The sequence below is a fragment of the Aquila chrysaetos genome, chromosome Z, assembly GCF_900496995.4.
Source record: "Aquila chrysaetos chrysaetos chromosome Z, bAquChr1.4, whole genome shotgun sequence".
In the NCBI taxonomy this organism is placed as follows: Eukaryota; Metazoa; Chordata; class Aves; order Accipitriformes; family Accipitridae; genus Aquila; species Aquila chrysaetos.
The window spans coordinates 37,118,145-37,136,282 of record NC_044030.1 but is presented as its reverse complement, the minus strand read 5'-3'; the positions used below and the strand labels follow the sequence as shown (position 1 = coordinate 37,136,282).

The window sequence follows — 18,138 nt, the reverse complement described above, 5'->3', positions numbered from 1 at the left end:
AAATTACTTTATTTACAGGTCGAGTATGATACAAACAGGACTGATGATGCTATGCAGCATTCAGACTAGTTCAGCTCTTTCAGCTGGCATGAACTCTAAGAAATAGAATAAATGCTAATGCTAGATTTAGTCACTGAAGTTGCCACAGGTTTCTTGATCTCATATTACCTGAAAAACTGCCCGAGAACTCAGCACCTTGGGGAAGGTACAAGCCATTTTTCCAGACTAAACTTCTAATGCTACTTCCAGATGAACTCTTTGTGGAGTCACTTCGTGGTATCTAACAGCACTCCCTGTGAAAATAGCAACTAAATGCTTCCTTTACCAAAGTGCACAGGAACAGAGAAGGGGATTAATTTGGCCCTGCTAAATTAGAAAAGCCACCTTATTTCACCTGAACACCACAAAGACTTCAACACAAATCCTACCCATGCAAACAAAATCAATTCATAGATTAAATCTATCACCTGTGTTTAATGAACATCAGGCTATAGCAAATGTACTAATACCACGCTTGATCCCTATCCTGAGCTACTGCTTGCAGGAAAAAACCTAAGAAAACTTGTATTTTGAAACTGTTAAATAAAGGAGAAGGAAAGGTGGTTAGACCAAACCCAAAACTTAGTATTTAAACAGGAAATATTCCTTGGCTGTATTTAATGCTTTCACTAAAGCTACAGTGTACACAAAGTCAATGCTTCATGAAGGGGAACACCAGGGCAGAAGGCTCTAACAGACACATCTCTGGTAGATGATGTCAAAAGCTGAGAGTGCTTAGAATTTTCTTATGTGTAATCGAGGTGACATCTGTTCTGCCAAACTCTGTGTAAGCATGGGACTACCTCGAGTAGACCTGAAACTCGCCTCTAAAATACCAAGTCCTGCTATGCAGCACTGCTAGTATATCTGTACAGGTCTCCAAGGCACCTGCAGACAGCAACACCCAGTGGTTAGACCATACTGACCTCTTGGCTATAGCACCTGAACTTTAGCAGATCTGAACAAGCAGTGAGCCCATTTCAACAGAATTTCCTGCCTGCCTGCAAAAGATCTCTAGAGATTTTTTTGATACATGACATGGTTAATCTACCCTTTAAAGAACTATTGCCTTTAAGGCTTATCTTTCAAGACTGATGATGCATACTCTGGAAGAAAGGCACATATGTCTGCTCTAAAATTCTGCTGTTCCTGTAAACCTGAAAAAGTTTAATTGTGATTGAATCATGTTATTGTGAGCCTATTAAATTACAGTTTCTGTTGTAAAGAATCAACCTTTTCCCCTCTCAAGTCGTTAAGTGAAAGCCCCTGTAATTAAACAGTTTCAGCTAACTTTTCAAACTTGGCAGAGGGAATGCAACAATACTTCCTGCCTTTTAACATTATTTATTATTAGTTAAGGAAAATAAAGGTATATATAAGCATAAAGCCAGCAGTATCAAGAACAGATTCACACCCAGAGTGAAATGAAAATGGAAGCAGAAGCTGAGGAGATGACTGGGTAATGGAACATGAACCAACAGGTAAGCATGGACTAAAGGGGAAGAGGAACAGCCACTACCACCAACTAGCACAGAGAAGTCTTTTAATTACCAGCTGCTCATTAAGCAGGTTTGTGAAAGTCTTTCGAGGTTGTAAAGTTAAATTTGCAGAAAGCAAACACCTGCTGGGCCCAGACAGTGACCAACTATGAGATACTTTTCAGCTCAATTCCTTATTTGGATTCCTATTTATCCTGGTCTGGATACTGCCTGGATTCCTATTTAAGATCACATTGAACCAAGAACAACAAATAGGCCTGTCAGCCTCTTACATTAGTAGTCTTTTGCCTATCAAATTGATTTTCCTCACCTCAGCACTGCAAAATTCAGTTTGTCTTTGCTGCCCAGGAATGCAGAAAGACAGCAGGAACATGGAATGTTAGTGCACAGACCATAAACATACTGCACAAGAGTGTTGTTCTGAAGGCCACTAAATTCTACGAAGTTTTTTTATCATGTCCTTTATTTTCAGCAGTTGTGTATGTTATTCAGGTGACTCATTCTGTATTTTTATTACAAGCATTCAAGATGTAGGCAAGATGAAGCACACAAATGCCTGTCGAATCCCTAGCCTGATCCTGTAAGTTGACATTTCCGCACTATCTTTCTGTTATATGTGTTAATTCTTACTAAAAAAAAAAACCCTAAACCGCGTGACAGCAGAACAATACCAAAACAATAGTCACATCAAAGTTTCCCCACTTGCGGTTTCCTCAAACATCACACAGAAGACCGCCATCTACTGTTGACATCACTAAGCCTGTTAGTACACACATATTTTGCATGGTAACAGGCAATACTATTTTACATCACTACTCAAAGAGTGAAGACCTACCATGCCTAAGTTCTATGAAATTAATCTGAAGAATAAAATCACTAATAAACTACTGCCACAGCCTGAAGTAATGGGTCTACAAGAGATGAATTCCCCTCAATCCCAGCATGCCATGGGATGTATTCCTTAATGGTTGTATAATTTGTCATTCTTGCCAGACCTGTTTAACTATTTCTGCTTAAAAATTGGTCACTTTGCTTGAGGTAATGTTCTGTTTTGTTTTCTCCTTACAGCTGCAACTACCTTCTATTTTCTCTCCCTTGAGTACCCCTCTGTTATGCTCCTTATGGCAAAAAAAATGTCAGCGTAGGCCCGCTACAGAGGGATTGGAAACCAGACATAGAATATGCCTTGTCCTTAGAGAAGTGAACAACACAAGAGGCCTAGAACAGCACATCCCCTACAGACTGAGACGTTTGTTTTGTAGTGGAGCCAGCAGACTGCAACAAATAGAATGAAATGAGTGCAGTTCTTGCTCTCTCCCATCATTTGCCTGCTGCCTTCTAGCTACAACGCAGGGAGCATTAATTGCAACTGAAAGAGTGTTACTGACAACGTATTCACTGCTGGCTGCCCTGCCCATGGCAGCCAGAGGCAATAGTTTTAAAGAAAGGAGTACTTATCGCACTGACATGATGTGTGAGGAAAAGAGACTAGATGCAGGCACTAGTCTTCCGTTTTACTCAGTCAGTGAAGCCATGTCAGAACCCACATGGATATGCAATATTGACATATTGGAGGCTTATTAAAAATAAAGAGGATCACTGGGACCTGAAATAGAGCTGAGAGGTATTACTAGGCTACCTCATTCCTGTGTGAGGTATGTAGATCCTAGTATGGTGCCTGTTACCAATTTCACACAGAGAAGATTCTATATACCACTGTAGTTGCATCTGGTTCCAATTAAAATGGAACTGAACAGATCACTGTGATGAATTCTGCAAGAAGGAAGTAAATCTCCTTTAAAAAAAATGGAAGTGCATTAAACGCACCACAGATTCACTCTAGGCAAGTCAGATCACTTGTGACTAAGCAACAAGCCTCTTTTCTTTGGAAAATGCCTCAGTAAGTCACACTATAATCAAAAGATAAAACAAAAACCTTAAATTCATCAACCATATGATCTAAGCCAACACCCTCAGGTTAGGTGGTGGCTGGGTTCTTTTGTTCTGCTGTCATCTATGAACTGCCCTGCCATTCCTGCTGGTTCAAAGGTGTGGGGGAGAAGAAAAACACTACACACACTCTTGCCATCTGTAAAACCTGAATAATTTATTCAATAAACCTTAAGAACTCTCTCAAACATCCCACTATATCAGTGTACATTAATGACAACTTCAGAAATCATGCTTTTGGTCCAAAGCATAAATTTAATGCTAAGTGCAACAAGATGGTTTTTCACTACTTCAAAGCAGCATGATTGACAAAACCCTTATAAATAAGTATTATCAGGATTAAGAACTGCATTTAATTTGTATTTAGTTTTGAAAAAACTCTGGATTGCTAGGAAACAATCTCTGACGATTGCCATAATTAAAAACACTGCTGACTGAAGTAACAGAATTCAGCAGTGTATTTTTAAGAGAACTGTGCATCTTGAGGTTCTGTGGAAGTATTAGTATCTTCCACAGAAGAAGTGCATGGTGATATCACAGCACACAAAATTGGTGACTTGGTTTCAGTCTCTGTTTTCCTGGTAACAATACTTACTGTTTTAAAATTTAGCTTTAAAACAGGTATCCACTATTAGTTTTCAGAGATCTCATTGCAGGAGATTAACCTTCTGGGGAGAGGGCCATATTTTCCTCAGGATTCATGCTTTTTTGTTGGTTTATCAAAGTAAGGAGTGTTGTCTTGTAGCAGATCTTTCCTGGGTATGAGCACTGTAACAGAAAAAACCTGTAAGAATATAATCTTATGGAAAATACTATTTAAAATTCTAAAGTTGTTTTTACATTTACAAACAAAAAACCAGGTTACTACAAAAAATCCAGTTAGTAAAATGAGAATCTGAGCTTCTGGTAAGCATACAAGCAGCATCATGGTATCTACCCAAGATAAAATTATATTAAGATTTTTACCTTCTGTTGGTCAGAATATTGCCTTCCCCTTTTTCCTTTTAAAAGCACTGAAAATACTTTAATAGTATTAAGAATCCATAAAAAATGGTACAGTGTTGTAGTAACTTTTTGCAACAGAGATAATGGCAATTTTATCATGCCCAAGTCAGATTAGGTTTATTCCAACAGTTCCAAAAACGAATACTAAGTTTGACTTAGCCCTCTCCCCCAACATCCTGTAACATTCATCTTACACCTGTTTTAAAGGCCAACAGGAAAAGAAAGGACCAAATGAAAACTGCAGCCACTATATCATCACAGAAATGCAGTGTGTTAGGAGTGTATAATTACACAAACATTTTAACCTCTTCCTGACTCTAAGTTCTTGCCATCTAGCTCTTCAGAAATCAGTTTTTCCTTTCTTTATGAAGGGAAGGAGCTGTGTCATCTTGGATTTGCTCTAGCAGCAAAAACTAAAGCACAAACATCTAAAATCATTATGCTGTACTTTGACTAGGTCACACAGCTGTGAAAGGTACAGTAAACCTGTAAAACTGTGTGTGTTTGTGCACATGTGTGTGCAACAAGTAACATCCTGTCTGAAGTGCACTGATATCCTGTATCTTATAAGAAAGAAAACTGATTTCCTTGAAGGTATCTTCCTTTTGCATCTGTGTACTGATACTGATGCATTTTTGTAAGTTTCTAAGAGCTGTAAGTAAAATTGCAATTGCATTTCTGAGATAAAATACTTGTGAGTAAATTTACGGCAACACATCTTGATCTACACACCTAGAATAAGTACATGAACAGAAATACCAAAGAAAACCAGAACTGGATATAAAGTATTGAAAAACAGAAGTTCAAAGAAATAAAGATTGAAAGAAGAATTTTTAACCTGCCTTTTCTAAGCTAAGTTTTGAACATACACTGCCAACACACCAATCAAAATCATCAGAACATACTGCATGTGTGGTATATTACTAAAATGTAAGCTCTACTTGTATCAGCTTAATCTGAAATTAGAGTGAAATAAATAGAACTGAGATATTTGTATACTACTGAGTAACGTAGAAAAATTATCTAATACGACTAACAAGCTCCTAATTGAAATTGTCTTCTCTTTAGTAAGAAAACCTCAGCCTAATTTTTTTTTCTTTTTTTAAAGATTTACCAGTGAATCCCAACATGACTATGAGTCTCAAATTCTTTTTAAAGAATAACATTGCTCTGTGCACTGCTTCTATGACAGCACAGAATAATTTCATTTGATTAGGGAAAATGCTCCCCTTACCAATATTTGTTCTCACTGTCTAAGACAAGTCTTTGGCTTTTTCTTTTCAGTTATTAAATAGTTATTTTAGAGAGGCAGAATTGCCACAAAAAAAAAAAAAACAAAACACCAGGTGTAGCTAAATTGCATATTGTCAGCCTCAAGATTCTGACAGTAACTTACTTAAGGAAACCAGCTGCAGCAATAGTTTCTGAAACATTTTACCTAGTTCCTTTTTTCCCCACTGTTCTTTCATACAACATAGCTACTGATCACTTAAAATTTTTTTTTTTTTGGCAGGTGGGGTGGGGAAGTAGCTCGGGTTGAAGCAAAGACGTAATACTAATTTAAATACAGCCCAAATCTAAGCATTCTACAACGTTTTCTTTTTTCCCAAATAGGCCAATATACTTTCTATTACAGCAAAGTAAACCTTCACCTACAAAGTTTCCAAAACAAACATGTAGCACCTAGGATGAAACACTATGAAAAGCAAACTTTTCAACTGAGGTCACTTATTTTTATTTGCCAACAAACAGCAACTCAAGCGGCCACCTTAGGGATGCACTTCCACTTTTTTTTTTGTTAATAAATCTGTTCCAAGCCTCTCATTTAATACAAGATGATGCCATAAAAGCAGTAAGGGAGCTAACTGTAACTCTATTGGCACTATAAAAGTTACCAAAGGGCATAAAAATTAAGGATCAAAAAGGTCGTTCTGCTAAAACTTCCTTCATCAAAGCTGTACTGGAATTGAATACCCATTCAATGTACTACCTAAGCAGACTCATATAACTACATAAGCATTTCCTACAAAAACCTTCCTGCCAGACTGGCACCTAGGTGCCAAAAAGCAAAGGAAAGTTATCGACTTGGTATTTTCATCATATCCATGCACAAGATGTTCAGAGGGGATGCAGCTGGGACAGCTGACCCCAAATGACCAAAGGGATATTCCAGACCATATGATGTAATGCTCAGCATATAAAGCTGTGGGAAGAAGAAGAAAGGAGAGGACACGCTTGCAGTGACGGTGTTTGCCTTCCCAAGTAACCGTTACACATGATGGAGTCCTGCTTTCCCAGGCATGGCTCTAAACACCTGCCTGCCGATGGGAAGTACTGAATGAATTCCTTACTTTGCTTTGCTTGCACGCATGGCTTTTGCTTTACTTATTAAAATGTTTTTATCTCAACCCATGAGTTTTCTTACTTTTACCCTTGTGATTTGCTCCCCCATCCCACTGCGGGGGGAGTGAGCAGGCGGCTGTGTGGGGCTTAGTTGCCAGCTGGGGTTAAGCAACAACAACACCTAGCCATAGATTCAACCGGAACTTGAAGTCCCACTTCCAACTTTTTTCCTCTTTTTAATCTCAGATAATTTTTCTTTACAAACAAGAAAGGATGGAAACAGTAGGGTGAGATATTCAACAAAATGGAGCAGCAGTGGAAACCACACCCATTTATAGGTACAATTTCACACACTGCACTGACCATGTTATTCAGCATAAACTACTATCAAAATATGGTGACAATTATCTCAACTCCCTAAAAATTCTGAATTTCTTTTTCAGAAATTTTCTCATGGCACACTCTGGGCTACCAGTGATATTAGTAATATAATAAGAGCCACACCAGAATAGCCTAGCTTAGAGTGCTATCTGACTAATCAAAGCTAAATTCTTAGGAAAGATGCAAACACTCCAGAAGGCTGCTCAAAGAATGGCACTTAGGAATAACATTCTGTTACTGATCAATTTACCATGGTATAAAGGTCTGTATATTCCTTCTGTAAGGAGATTTGCTTTTACTCTTTCACTACAGTATCAAGCTAAGCATCAAGTTTGATCTACTGCTTTTTTGTATTTTGAGTAATAACTTGCTCCTGGCCACAAAGATTTTTCATTGCCATGACCTTTAAGAATTATTTATTGTGTAAAATAAAAATGCATTTTTTTGGTATTACCTTTGAATATAAATTCCAACTTCACTGAATGCTCTTTACATTTTAATTATACCAGGACAAGTAAGAGTATCTATTTACTCTACACATTTTTTTCTACTGTTCATTCTTATTCTCTGAACTTCCATCATGATGCTCTGGATTTCTCTTCAAAGCATTGCTGATCTTTTAACTGGTGATTCACTACATTATCAAGATTAAATAATTCTCACTTCAATACATATTCCAAACAGACAGCTCTCAAACCCTGATGGCTCTTTCAAGAATATTGTTTTGTTCTTACTGCAGTTAGATCAATTAGAGTGAGAAGCAAAGCGTAGACCTATCCAAAACAGATAAAGGGGGGGAAAAAAAAAAAAAAAAAAAAGCCAAGAGACTGCATAATGACACCCTTTGCATTCATAAGCAGGTCACATGCACCCTGCGTACAGATGCACTTCAGATTTTCTGCTGCAGGACAAAGTTTTCCTGGCCAGTACTAGACTCTGGAAGACCTCCTTCTTGTACACAAACCTCATTGCCACCATTTCCCTAAGAAGTCTGTAAAATTAGGTGGGGGCAATTCTATCACTTTTTGTTTATGGAGATTTTAAATGAGACAGCATTAAAACTCTCCTACAGTCAAAATGGACAATCACCACTACTCTCCCCTTGTCCGCTGAGTCAAGTAATTTAACTGTAAAAGGGTATCAGATTGGTCAGAGAAGATCTCCCCTTTGTAAATCCTTGCTCACTACTCCCAGTCCCCATTCTGTTCTTCAAACATTTGGAAACGGCTTCCAGGATTGGCTCGACCACCTTCCCAGGGCACAAGGAGAGGCTGACCAGTTTCCCAGATACTCCCTCTTGCCCTTCTTGAAAAAAGGAGTGACATTTGCTTTCTTTCAGTCCTCAGGCAACTCCCCTAATCACCATGACCTTTCAAAGATGATTGAGAGTGGCCTTGCAATGACATCAGTCAGCTCCTTCACCACCCATGGGTGCATCACATCAGGTCCCATGGATTCGTGTACGCCCCATCTGTTCAAAGGTTCCCTAGCCTTTTCCTTCTCTACCAAAATTAAGTCATCCTCGCTCCAGATATTCCCAATAGTCTGAGGCTCGCAACCCCTGAAGGCAAACCTTGGCAGTAAAGCCTGAGGTGAAGAAGGTACCCAGCACCTCAGTCTCTTCTGTGTTCTTTGTTACCAGGTCCCCCTGCCCTATTCAGCTGTGGGCCCATATTTTCCCTCCTCTTCCTTTGCTGCTGGTTCACGTCCAGAAGCTATTCTTACTGTCCTTCACATTCCTTGCCAAGATCAACTCCAGGTGGACCCTGGCTGTCCTAACCCCACCCCTACACACTCACACAGTATTAGAATATAAATTTGTATTTGAACATGAATTCATGTGGCTTTTGCAAGGGAAATTCTGCCTTACAGTCACTGCTGGAGTTCTCTAAACAGCTCTTGGGGGGCTGCCACAAAATGCTTGGATTCCCAAAAGTCCCTCAGCAAATGCTTTTAAGAAAAAACCAGCCTTATTATGACAGAAGATCTTGCATGGATAAGTCACTGGTTAAACTGTAGGAAGTGAACAATATATGAACAGGTCTCCCAATGGAGGGATGTCAAAAGTGGAGTTCTACAGGTATTTTTGTTGGCATCTGTGCTGTTTAACATATTTGTAAATAACCTGGAAAAGAATGGTGTTTAATGATGCCAGGCTGAGTGAGTTCTTTAAAAAAATGGCTTACTGCAAAGAACTGCAGGACAAGCTTAAGACTTGACTGAGTAACCAGTAAAATAACAGACCAAATCACATGTAGAGACATGCAATGCACACAGGTCAAAAAAAAAAAAATTAACTTCACAAAGAAAGTGATAGGTTCAAAACTGACTACGGTCATTCAGATGAGTTTAATGAATACAAGATAATTTTGTAAAAATATATAAATATATGTACGCACAGTAGCCAAAAATTAAATTTAGAATTAGGAATGCCTAGGAAACCAGTTGAGTTCTGATGGAGGGAGCGAGCTCTTAGTCATCTTGAGAGATAGAGCACAATTGAAAAAGGTGCAGAGAATAGCAACAGAATGATCACAGGCATTCACTCACTGTTTCACAGAGAAGCTGTTCCGTGGTGGGGGGGGGGGGGGGGGGGGGGGGGGACAAGGGGGGCGCAATAAGGGACTTAAAAACTCATGAACAGCTTGGTGAAAATGGCTAGTAATTGAAGAGTAGGACCAGATTCAAAACTACAGCAAGTGATTCTTCATAAAAAACAGAGTAAATTCTTTGTCAAAGGTTCCCAGTTGCAAGAAATTTGCACAGGTTGACAGGAACAAGTTCATGAGAGAGAAACCCACTGAGGATAACTAAAACAGAAACCATTCCTGGCTCAGGAAGTGCTACCAGGTGTAAACAGCTGGAAGATGTGAAAGTTCACTTCACTGTTCCTACTCTTCTACTACAATCTGCCCAGGATCACTGTGGAAGACTTGACACTGGTCTAAACATATCTTTGGCCTCGATAATGGCTGTTCTAAAGCTAATGCTTTACCAAATCTAAAACTGCAAATAGTTACAAAGCTTTACAGACACCACTAAACAGAAGTGAAAGGAACAATGTACACAACTGAAGATTTCTCCTGTCCTCCACCACATAGTTGTATGCTGAACCTACTACTTCCTTGTGTTTGACTGTAAGATAAAAGAACTTCTAAACCAGGAACCAAAATTTCAGAATTTGATAGGCTTTGCATCAAGGCCATCATTGCGTCACAATCTTCCAAGGCATAACCTGAAACTTAAATTATCAGAACAAGGTTTTGGAAAAGAACACTCAATCCTCAAAGAAAAAGCTATTCTATGGCAGCATACATACTGCATTTGCTAATTCTCCTCAGGCAGCTTCTACTTATTTGGTAGAGCAAGCACCTACAGATACTGTGGCTACTACAGTTAGACATACACTGACTGACTAGGCAGTACACGCATGCCAACTTGCTACCTAATTGCTGCCACTCCTAATTAGTTAAGGTACCAAGTTATAACTTCTTCCTCTCAATGAGGTTATAAGTTCTTTCTCTCAATAATGGCATTAAATGCAGGCACTGCCTCTTTTCTAGCAGCCTCCGCGTTTCAAAATATTTGCATAGAAACTTTGTACCTTTGAAACCTCCACCCGTCCCTAAGTAGTGACATTAGTCAACAGGCTTAAATTAAGGGTTTGGTCAGAGAAATGACAGATAGGCTTTCGCTCTCTCTATCCCTTTACTTAGTTTTCAAGTTTTATATTTATTTACTGAACTACAACAGTTTTAAACATCTTTTTTTAGCATGCAGTTTTACTCACATATTTTGTCAGAATCTGTGTGAACTGCCTGAATAACAGAAGTTCTGAGAATCACTTCAACATCTGAAGCTATTTTCAGAAGCTAGGAAAAAGAAAACAAACAAACAAACAACACAACAGAGTAATTTAAGTTATATGTAATTATTCCTGAAGGTATTTTCCATACTAGACAGCTATTTAAATAATAAAGCCAGTCCGTTCTATTATTCAGTTAGTTATGCACTACTTATACATAGCTTTTACTTTGGGGATCCTGGAATAACTTACAGGTTGATATGTGAGCTACTTAAGACATACAGCACGAGAGGAAGGAAACTTCTGCTCAGTAACATACAGCAGTATAAAATCTATATACCCAATTAAAACTGCAAGCGAATAAGGTAGAATGCAACTACCAAAACAAGTAACTAGTTTCCAACGATTAAAGACATTGGTGAATGCCTCAATAGCATTTGACTACCCCTAGTGAAAGGGCACCTGGTTCTTTCAACATTCCCGCTCTTGAAATAAGGAGACAAAAATAAGGGTAAAACACAACAAGAATACTGGGGTTTCACAGAAAAGTAGTACAGGAACAAGACACTACCTAAAGATTAGCAGAGGTATTAGTATTTAGCAAAAGGCCTAGAATTCCTTCCCTCATTAAAAGGGTAAGCAGAAGCACCCTTGCTACTTTTGCTGAGCAATTAAGAGAAGCCTAATACTTGTCTGCATGATAGCTGCATCAGAAATAAATGAAATTGCACAAGTGAGACACTTCAGTAGACATGCTTATGCTAGGAAGTAGTGTGTACCAACACAAGTGGATCTTTGCAAGAGTTAGAGCTCAAGACTTGACATCTACATTGAATTTCTCCCTCCTGGCTCTCCTTCCCTTTCAAGGGTTTGCACTAAGCATCCTCATGCTCTCCCTGCTGAATGCCCATTAGCAGCTAGGCTGCATGCTCCTGAAGCATACCTTCCACTTCTGATTCATCTTAAAGGAATTCTGCCATTTGCTCTGAGATTGCTTCACAAAACAAGCCAAATCACAGGAAGTGGAGGTAACCAAGGTAACTTCAGAAGTGCACTCCTGATCTCAACTTAAATTCTGCAGTAGATACAGCTACCAGATCTCACATTCTAATATTGCAGATAGTTACTTCTACCTCCTTAGGTCACTACATAACTAAGTACCTGATGTTGTATTAGAAGACATTGCAGCTTCCTATTCTTGCAAAGTAATGCACATTTGGTTAGTCAGTATTCAATTTTTTTAGCTGCTGTCTAAAGCAGAACACTAACACCCCTGTGTTTACGCAAGCAAGTGCCCAAATTCTCTCAAGTCCTGTGAATCATTTGATTCAGTTCCTTTGCATCCAAGTCTATTCAGTATATATATATATATATACACACACATATGTATATATAATAAATACGACAGCTGCTATGATGTTCTAGGATTCTGTAGTTGTGATGAAAGTCTGGAATTTCTTCCACTGACACATTTAATCAAGATATCAATTAACCCATATTAAAAAGTTACATATGTGTATTTTGCAGGTTGCTATTCCTAACAAATATAGATTTTAAAATTATAGCAAGTATTCTTCCTGTACTTCTGTAACAAAAAGAACATACAATTTAACAGATCAGACACCAGGAACACAAACACAGAAGTATTACTATAGGGGCCTGATAACAAGCAAAAATCCTAGCAAGTCCTAACTAAATGCTCAGAACTATTTATGTTACTGTCTAGTGGCTGGTATGATGCAAAGGTTTAGATTTACTTCTGCAAAGGACAGATGGAAGCACTTTCTTCCAACTAGTGCCCAATGACAACGTAAATACAGTCTGTTAAAAGGCTGAATGACAAGGACTAAATTATTCAATCTGTATGGGTGTTAAGAACTATAAAATATCTAAAATATGGAAGTTTCATTTCAGGCCTCACTAAGTTGTAGAAAAATGACTCAATAAAACATGTTTAGGTAACAACTGAGCAAGTTACGTAGTGAGTTAACAGAATGTTCTACTCTTTTTAATGCACCACGAGGAAAGAAGCAGCAAAAAACCCCAGTAGTATAATTAATACCTCTGTATTACAATAGTCATGATCATTTGGCTGTTTTTTGCCTCCCGCAAAAGATGCTACCTCATTTGTGATCAGGAATCAAAATAACTTCTCATGTCTGCCAGTAACTGAGCAGACTATATAATTTCTCTGTATCTTTCTGTGCTTGTCTATACAACAAAGACCAGGTAAACTTAAGTGACCACAGCTCAGCTAGATGTTACGAGCAAAGCATACAAAATATTTACATGAAAATAGCAACATAAAACACCTTTTCCCATAATTTTATTATAAGCTTCAAAATAAGCATATTGATCTACCGGAAGACACTTTCTCCTTATGTATTTCTGTATGTGCAAAATTCTGTAACATACTATTAATACCAATGGAGGTTATAAATATATTTATAATAAAGATCCATGTAAAAGCCTTTCTGAACTCACCTGGCTCTCAGAGTTTCTCGATAAGTACTTACATTGGTTTAGAGATCCTTTAAGTCAAAAGCTCCTATGTAAGTATTCTTATGCAAAATGGAAAAAACCAATGAAAACAGGAAGCACCTCATTTATCTTCTCTTCAGATGTCTCATCTTGGTTATTTTTGAATTCTTCATTTATCTTTTGTCTTGCAGCTAAATAAAGTAAACAAAAAAAACTAAAGTGTGAACAAAAAATTTTATGTTGTGTCACTGCCTCAAGGCTCAGAATCCTAAGTCCTTTATAGCACCTTCCTGGTGCACTCTGCCTGAAGTATTTTAATGTAATATTTCCATGGAATTCAGGTGATGTCATGTTTTAAGTTGACTGGCATGGAAATAAAATATGATTGCCCATCTAGCATTCTGAGGTTTAAAAATAACTAACATACAGAAGCCACCACTAAAGCAGTATTTATCCCGAGGAGCAACCGTATATAAGAAGAAACAACATGAATCCTTAGTACAGTTAAACATGCTTTGGCTGGACTGAAGAGAGGAAGAGGGGGAAAAAACAAGGCAAAAAAAAAAATAATCCCAGGAAGATCACCAAGGTTCAAAAAAGAGATGTTTTCCTTATGAAATATGGCTTGAGTGCTCAAGTCTAACAACCAGGTTTTTTGTTTCAAATTAAAGGACATCTGGTTATGGACACACAAGTTTTCCCAGTGATTACTTATAAAATGTGGAAGGGAATAATTTAAAGGAAGATTCTATTAAGAATTCTCTTTCTATATATTCAGAGAAGAAAGTTCCACAGAAAGATAGGTAAGCATGCAACACAGAAGAAAAATATCTCACCTTCAAGGGCTCTGGTATCATTTTTAAAAACTTCTTGACGGGTTCTGTGTAATAATTTAAAAAGCTTCAAAACCTGTCAATATAACATCAATAGAATTAGCTTGTTTGCTAGCAGGATTCTTAGTCAAAATGAACATGTTGCAATTAAGAGTGTTCTGGTTGACCTTTCATGTTCTTTCCATTTTGTACAGAATTTGGTATGGAATTAGTATCTAAGATACTTTATCTCAACTCCTGATCGAATAACTTGCAGCCAAAGCAGATGTGAGGAAATCAAATTCCTAGACAGTTCTAGATGTTTCAAATTAATCCAAGATGCTAGAATGTACTAGCACTACATTCCTAAATAATAATTTGACATGACAGGAATATAGTCCTGAAAATAACGTTGACACAAACATATTTATTGTGCCAATATCAAATAAACCCAACAGAATCGGAATAACTCTGAAAGTCAAGTCACCTGAAGGGACTATCAAGGGTGTATCACTGGATAGTCTCAGATTATGAAAAAAGATAGACATATAAATGTCTCAAGTACTCTCACACTTACAAGCCAATGTAAGAGGAGCAAATTTCAAAAGGATCTCAAACTGTGTATTAACTAATTAAAAAATTATTTTTCATGTCTCTGTAAAATATCTGGGTATAACCTTCTACAGGTGATGTGGCAAAACCAAAACAAAGCAAAGTCCTTCCCTAAATATAACTGCCAGACTAGCAAATAAAAGCTTCAGTAAAAGCAAACACTCAAAAAATTAGGATTTACAACATGGAGCTGACACACCTCAGTATGTACGTAAAGCAAATCCCTTGAGAATCACAGCTCACAGTCACATGGTTTTGACTGTTTATTCATATGGACTGTAATGACTTACAGAAATCCTCAAGTCCTTATCAAGCTTTTCTGGTGTTTGTCAGAGATTGACAAGAATCTCTGACAAGCACCAAAAAAAAATGTCTTGATAACAAGATACCTTCTGAAGTTATTTCTAGTACTTCCTAGTGTGTTTTGGCATGTCCTAGAAGGCACAATTCCAGGTACTTCATGATAATCATAAATTGTTTTCTCACAATCAATATTCAAAAAATTTCTTAGAAGGATGCAGAGGAAAAAAGGGGCTGTAACTGAGAAGTGACCATCGTCTTTATCAGCATGCTCTGTATCTGTGAGCTGGAGATGCAAACAAGACTGTCCCCTAAACGTAAAAGGCCAATAAATACATTCAGGCAGGGCCCTGAAAAAAATGTTGCCTCTGCTTGAAATCTGCCAATGACAGAGAGAGAAACAGCAACCTTCTCTGAAAGCTATTACTTCCAACAGATGTCAACACATTTTTAGATTTTTCAGGCTAAGCTGTCACCCTGCACTCAGGTGGTCACTTGGCTACACCTTGAGAAAATTCACCCAGAAGTGTATGCACACAAAAAAGACAGTTTTTAGGAAGAGGAAGAAGACATAAAACAGTAAGAACAGGCAACTTTCCAGTTCAGTACTGCTTCTTTAACATAATACTACCACAGCTTTAGTGCTATTAAGGGACAACTTACAAATACAAACAAATTCAAATCTCGCTTCACCACATGGATTAGATCACATTGTAATTTCTACTGTAACTTATGATTTAGCATCCTGTTGAGTATATGCTACTGCATTACAGATCTTTCTGGAAAGAGGACAAACTAGTACATTCTCGATTGCCTAAGATTCTCACGAATGTTTAAGTAAAAAATTTTTGTCACTTTTACAAGAATTAATACGCGACTTGACAATCAGTTAAATCAATGTGAGAAGAGACATATAAAGGAGAACATGGACTCTAACTCCTTTTCAGCTTCTGTGTCCTTAATAACTAGCAGCCAAACAGAACCATGTTGCCTTTAATCGCAACATTCCCTAGATGGCTGAATCTGTGGAAAGCAAACTAACAGAATTAAAAGCCAGTAAATAAATTTCTTGTTCTGTAGATGTATTTTAAGAGCTTTGACTAAGTTATTTGGACAGGACAACCTGAAATATTCATACCCCATAGTATTTTCGCCATCTTTGCAAATAGTAAAGTTAGTGTAACTAATGATTTTGAATCAAAGACATGTATGGTGAAAGCTGAAGAAGTGTTTTATGGTTATTCTGAACTCTTTGATCCAACAATTTTCAGGCATCTTCCTCTGCTATTTGGCTATTTCTGCAAAACCCTCCTGGAAAGGTCTTCGCCACGCCAACCACAGAGTAGTTATATTAGGTGACATTGAAGCAAGATGTATCAATGCACAGACTCCTCTGAGCTCTGCACGTACCTAATGAAACACAGAGCTCCCGTTATACCTCAGTGCATTAGTACCCCTAATACTAGGCTTCAGAACATTTCTGAAACAGGGGCTCAATTCCCCCTGGAAGTACTCTATACTGCAAAGATAAAAGGTTTAAATAATTCTTCTGCCTTCACTCTTCTTCATTTTCCAATCACAATTCTCTCTCTTGATGTATTTTAACCTCTACTTGACTGCCATCTCTCAACTTGCTTCCTTTTTCCACAACAGCCCTTGCATACAAAGCCCTGCTTTCCATTACCTAGTTCTGTGTCCTTTTTGCCCGGACAGCCTGTGGATGCTATAAACGCTAGCAACCGCTAGGAAAAAAAGCTCCTACCCTCCAGTTACACACAAAGAAAAAACTCCCCTAAGTATGCAACTGGTGTCTAGTTACTATTTCCAGCCCAAGGTCGCAAACCAGAAGGGGAACACAGCGCGCTTCTCCGGTGCTTCACGCACTACCACCAACTCCAGGCACGCTGGGCACCCAGCAGCGCCAGGGGGGACAAAACCCCACTGCGGCCGGCGCACGGCAGCAACAGCCCGCCAGCGGCAACCTTCCCCACGACGCCGGTGGCACCCCGGAGGCCGAGTGACTCCCGGCCTCACGCAGGGCGCAGGCCAAACGGGCAACGACGGGGTCGGCACCGCGGGCCGCTGTAAGGCGGTGGGGGCCTTGGGGGGGGGGGGGGGCGCAGCCTCCACCGCCGCCTCACAGGAGGCCGACGCCGCGCGGGCCGTCCCCGTCCCTTCCCCACGGGCTGCAATCCACTCGAGGCGGTCCCCGAGTACCGGGGAGGCGCCAGCCCCACTACCCCCGGCGGCGCATGCGCATCACCCTCACCTGCCCGCGGCTCGCCATGGCGACCGCCGTCCTTTTCCGGTCGGGAGCGGCGGGGAAGCGGCGGAGGCGGAAGCGGAAGTGACGATACGACACGTTCCGCGCCCTCCTCCCCGCCACGGTGCTGCCGGGTGCCCCCGCCAATGCTGCCCCGCCGAGCACGGCTCGCCGTCGCCCTAGTTCCGGGCAGCCTTTGCCCACGCCGCCAGCCCGGCTGTTTCCCAGAAGTGCTCCATTGCATTTAAACTCTTAATTCCCTTTTTTTTTTTTTTAAAAAAAAAAAAAATGCTGATACCGAGATAATCAAGGGTTATTCATCAGAAGTGATTGGACTGTTTCATATTTTGTTTGGACATCCTCTCTCTTGGAGAGAATATTCTGACCGGGACTGAAGAACCACTACAAAATGCAAACAGTTGCCCTATCGGTATGGCCACTGAGGTTGGCAGGCCTGAATCCAGGCTAACTTTGGAAAAAAAAACCAGATGTGGTTCTTCAGGTGACCACAAGAGGAATTACAGGTTTTGACAGCGGAACTGCCTTTGATGGTAGAGGTCAGGGCCCCGAGCACACTCATGCACCTTCGTGGCCTGACCAGCCCACGGCCCAGGGTCCCGCGTGGGCACCCCGGGGCCTGCAACCCCG

The 18,138-nt window shown here is 39.5% G+C and overlaps 1 protein-coding gene across 1 annotated transcript; it reads right to left on the bottom strand.

Moving 5' to 3' along the window:
- Positions 1-3,620: 3,620 nt before the first annotated feature.
- LYRM7 (LYR motif containing 7) lies at positions 3,621-17,575 on the bottom strand. The gene is made up of 5 exons (XM_030005632.1): positions 17,497-17,575; positions 14,340-14,412; positions 13,624-13,694; positions 11,008-11,089; positions 3,621-4,256 (listed from the first exon to the last, which is right to left on the bottom strand). Exons 1-5 carry the CDS (start codon positions 17,512-17,514, stop codon positions 4,180-4,182), a joined length of 321 nt encoding a protein of 106 aa, XP_029861492.1. The 5' UTR covers positions 17,515-17,575; the 3' UTR covers positions 3,621-4,179.
- Between the last annotated feature and the right edge of the window lie 563 nt (positions 17,576-18,138).

Bases quoted from the DNA above. Each gene is read 5' to 3' on its own strand.
- LYRM7 (XM_030005632.1), bottom strand. The intron at 13,695-14,339 runs GTGAGATATTTT...TACTTTATTTAG, and splicing joins TGATACCAGAGCCCTTGAAG to CTGCAAGACAAAAGATAAAT. The intron at 11,090-13,623 runs GTGCTTCCTGTT...TCTTTTTCCTAG, and splicing joins CTGAAGAGAAGATAAATGAG to CTTCTGAAAATAGCTTCAGA.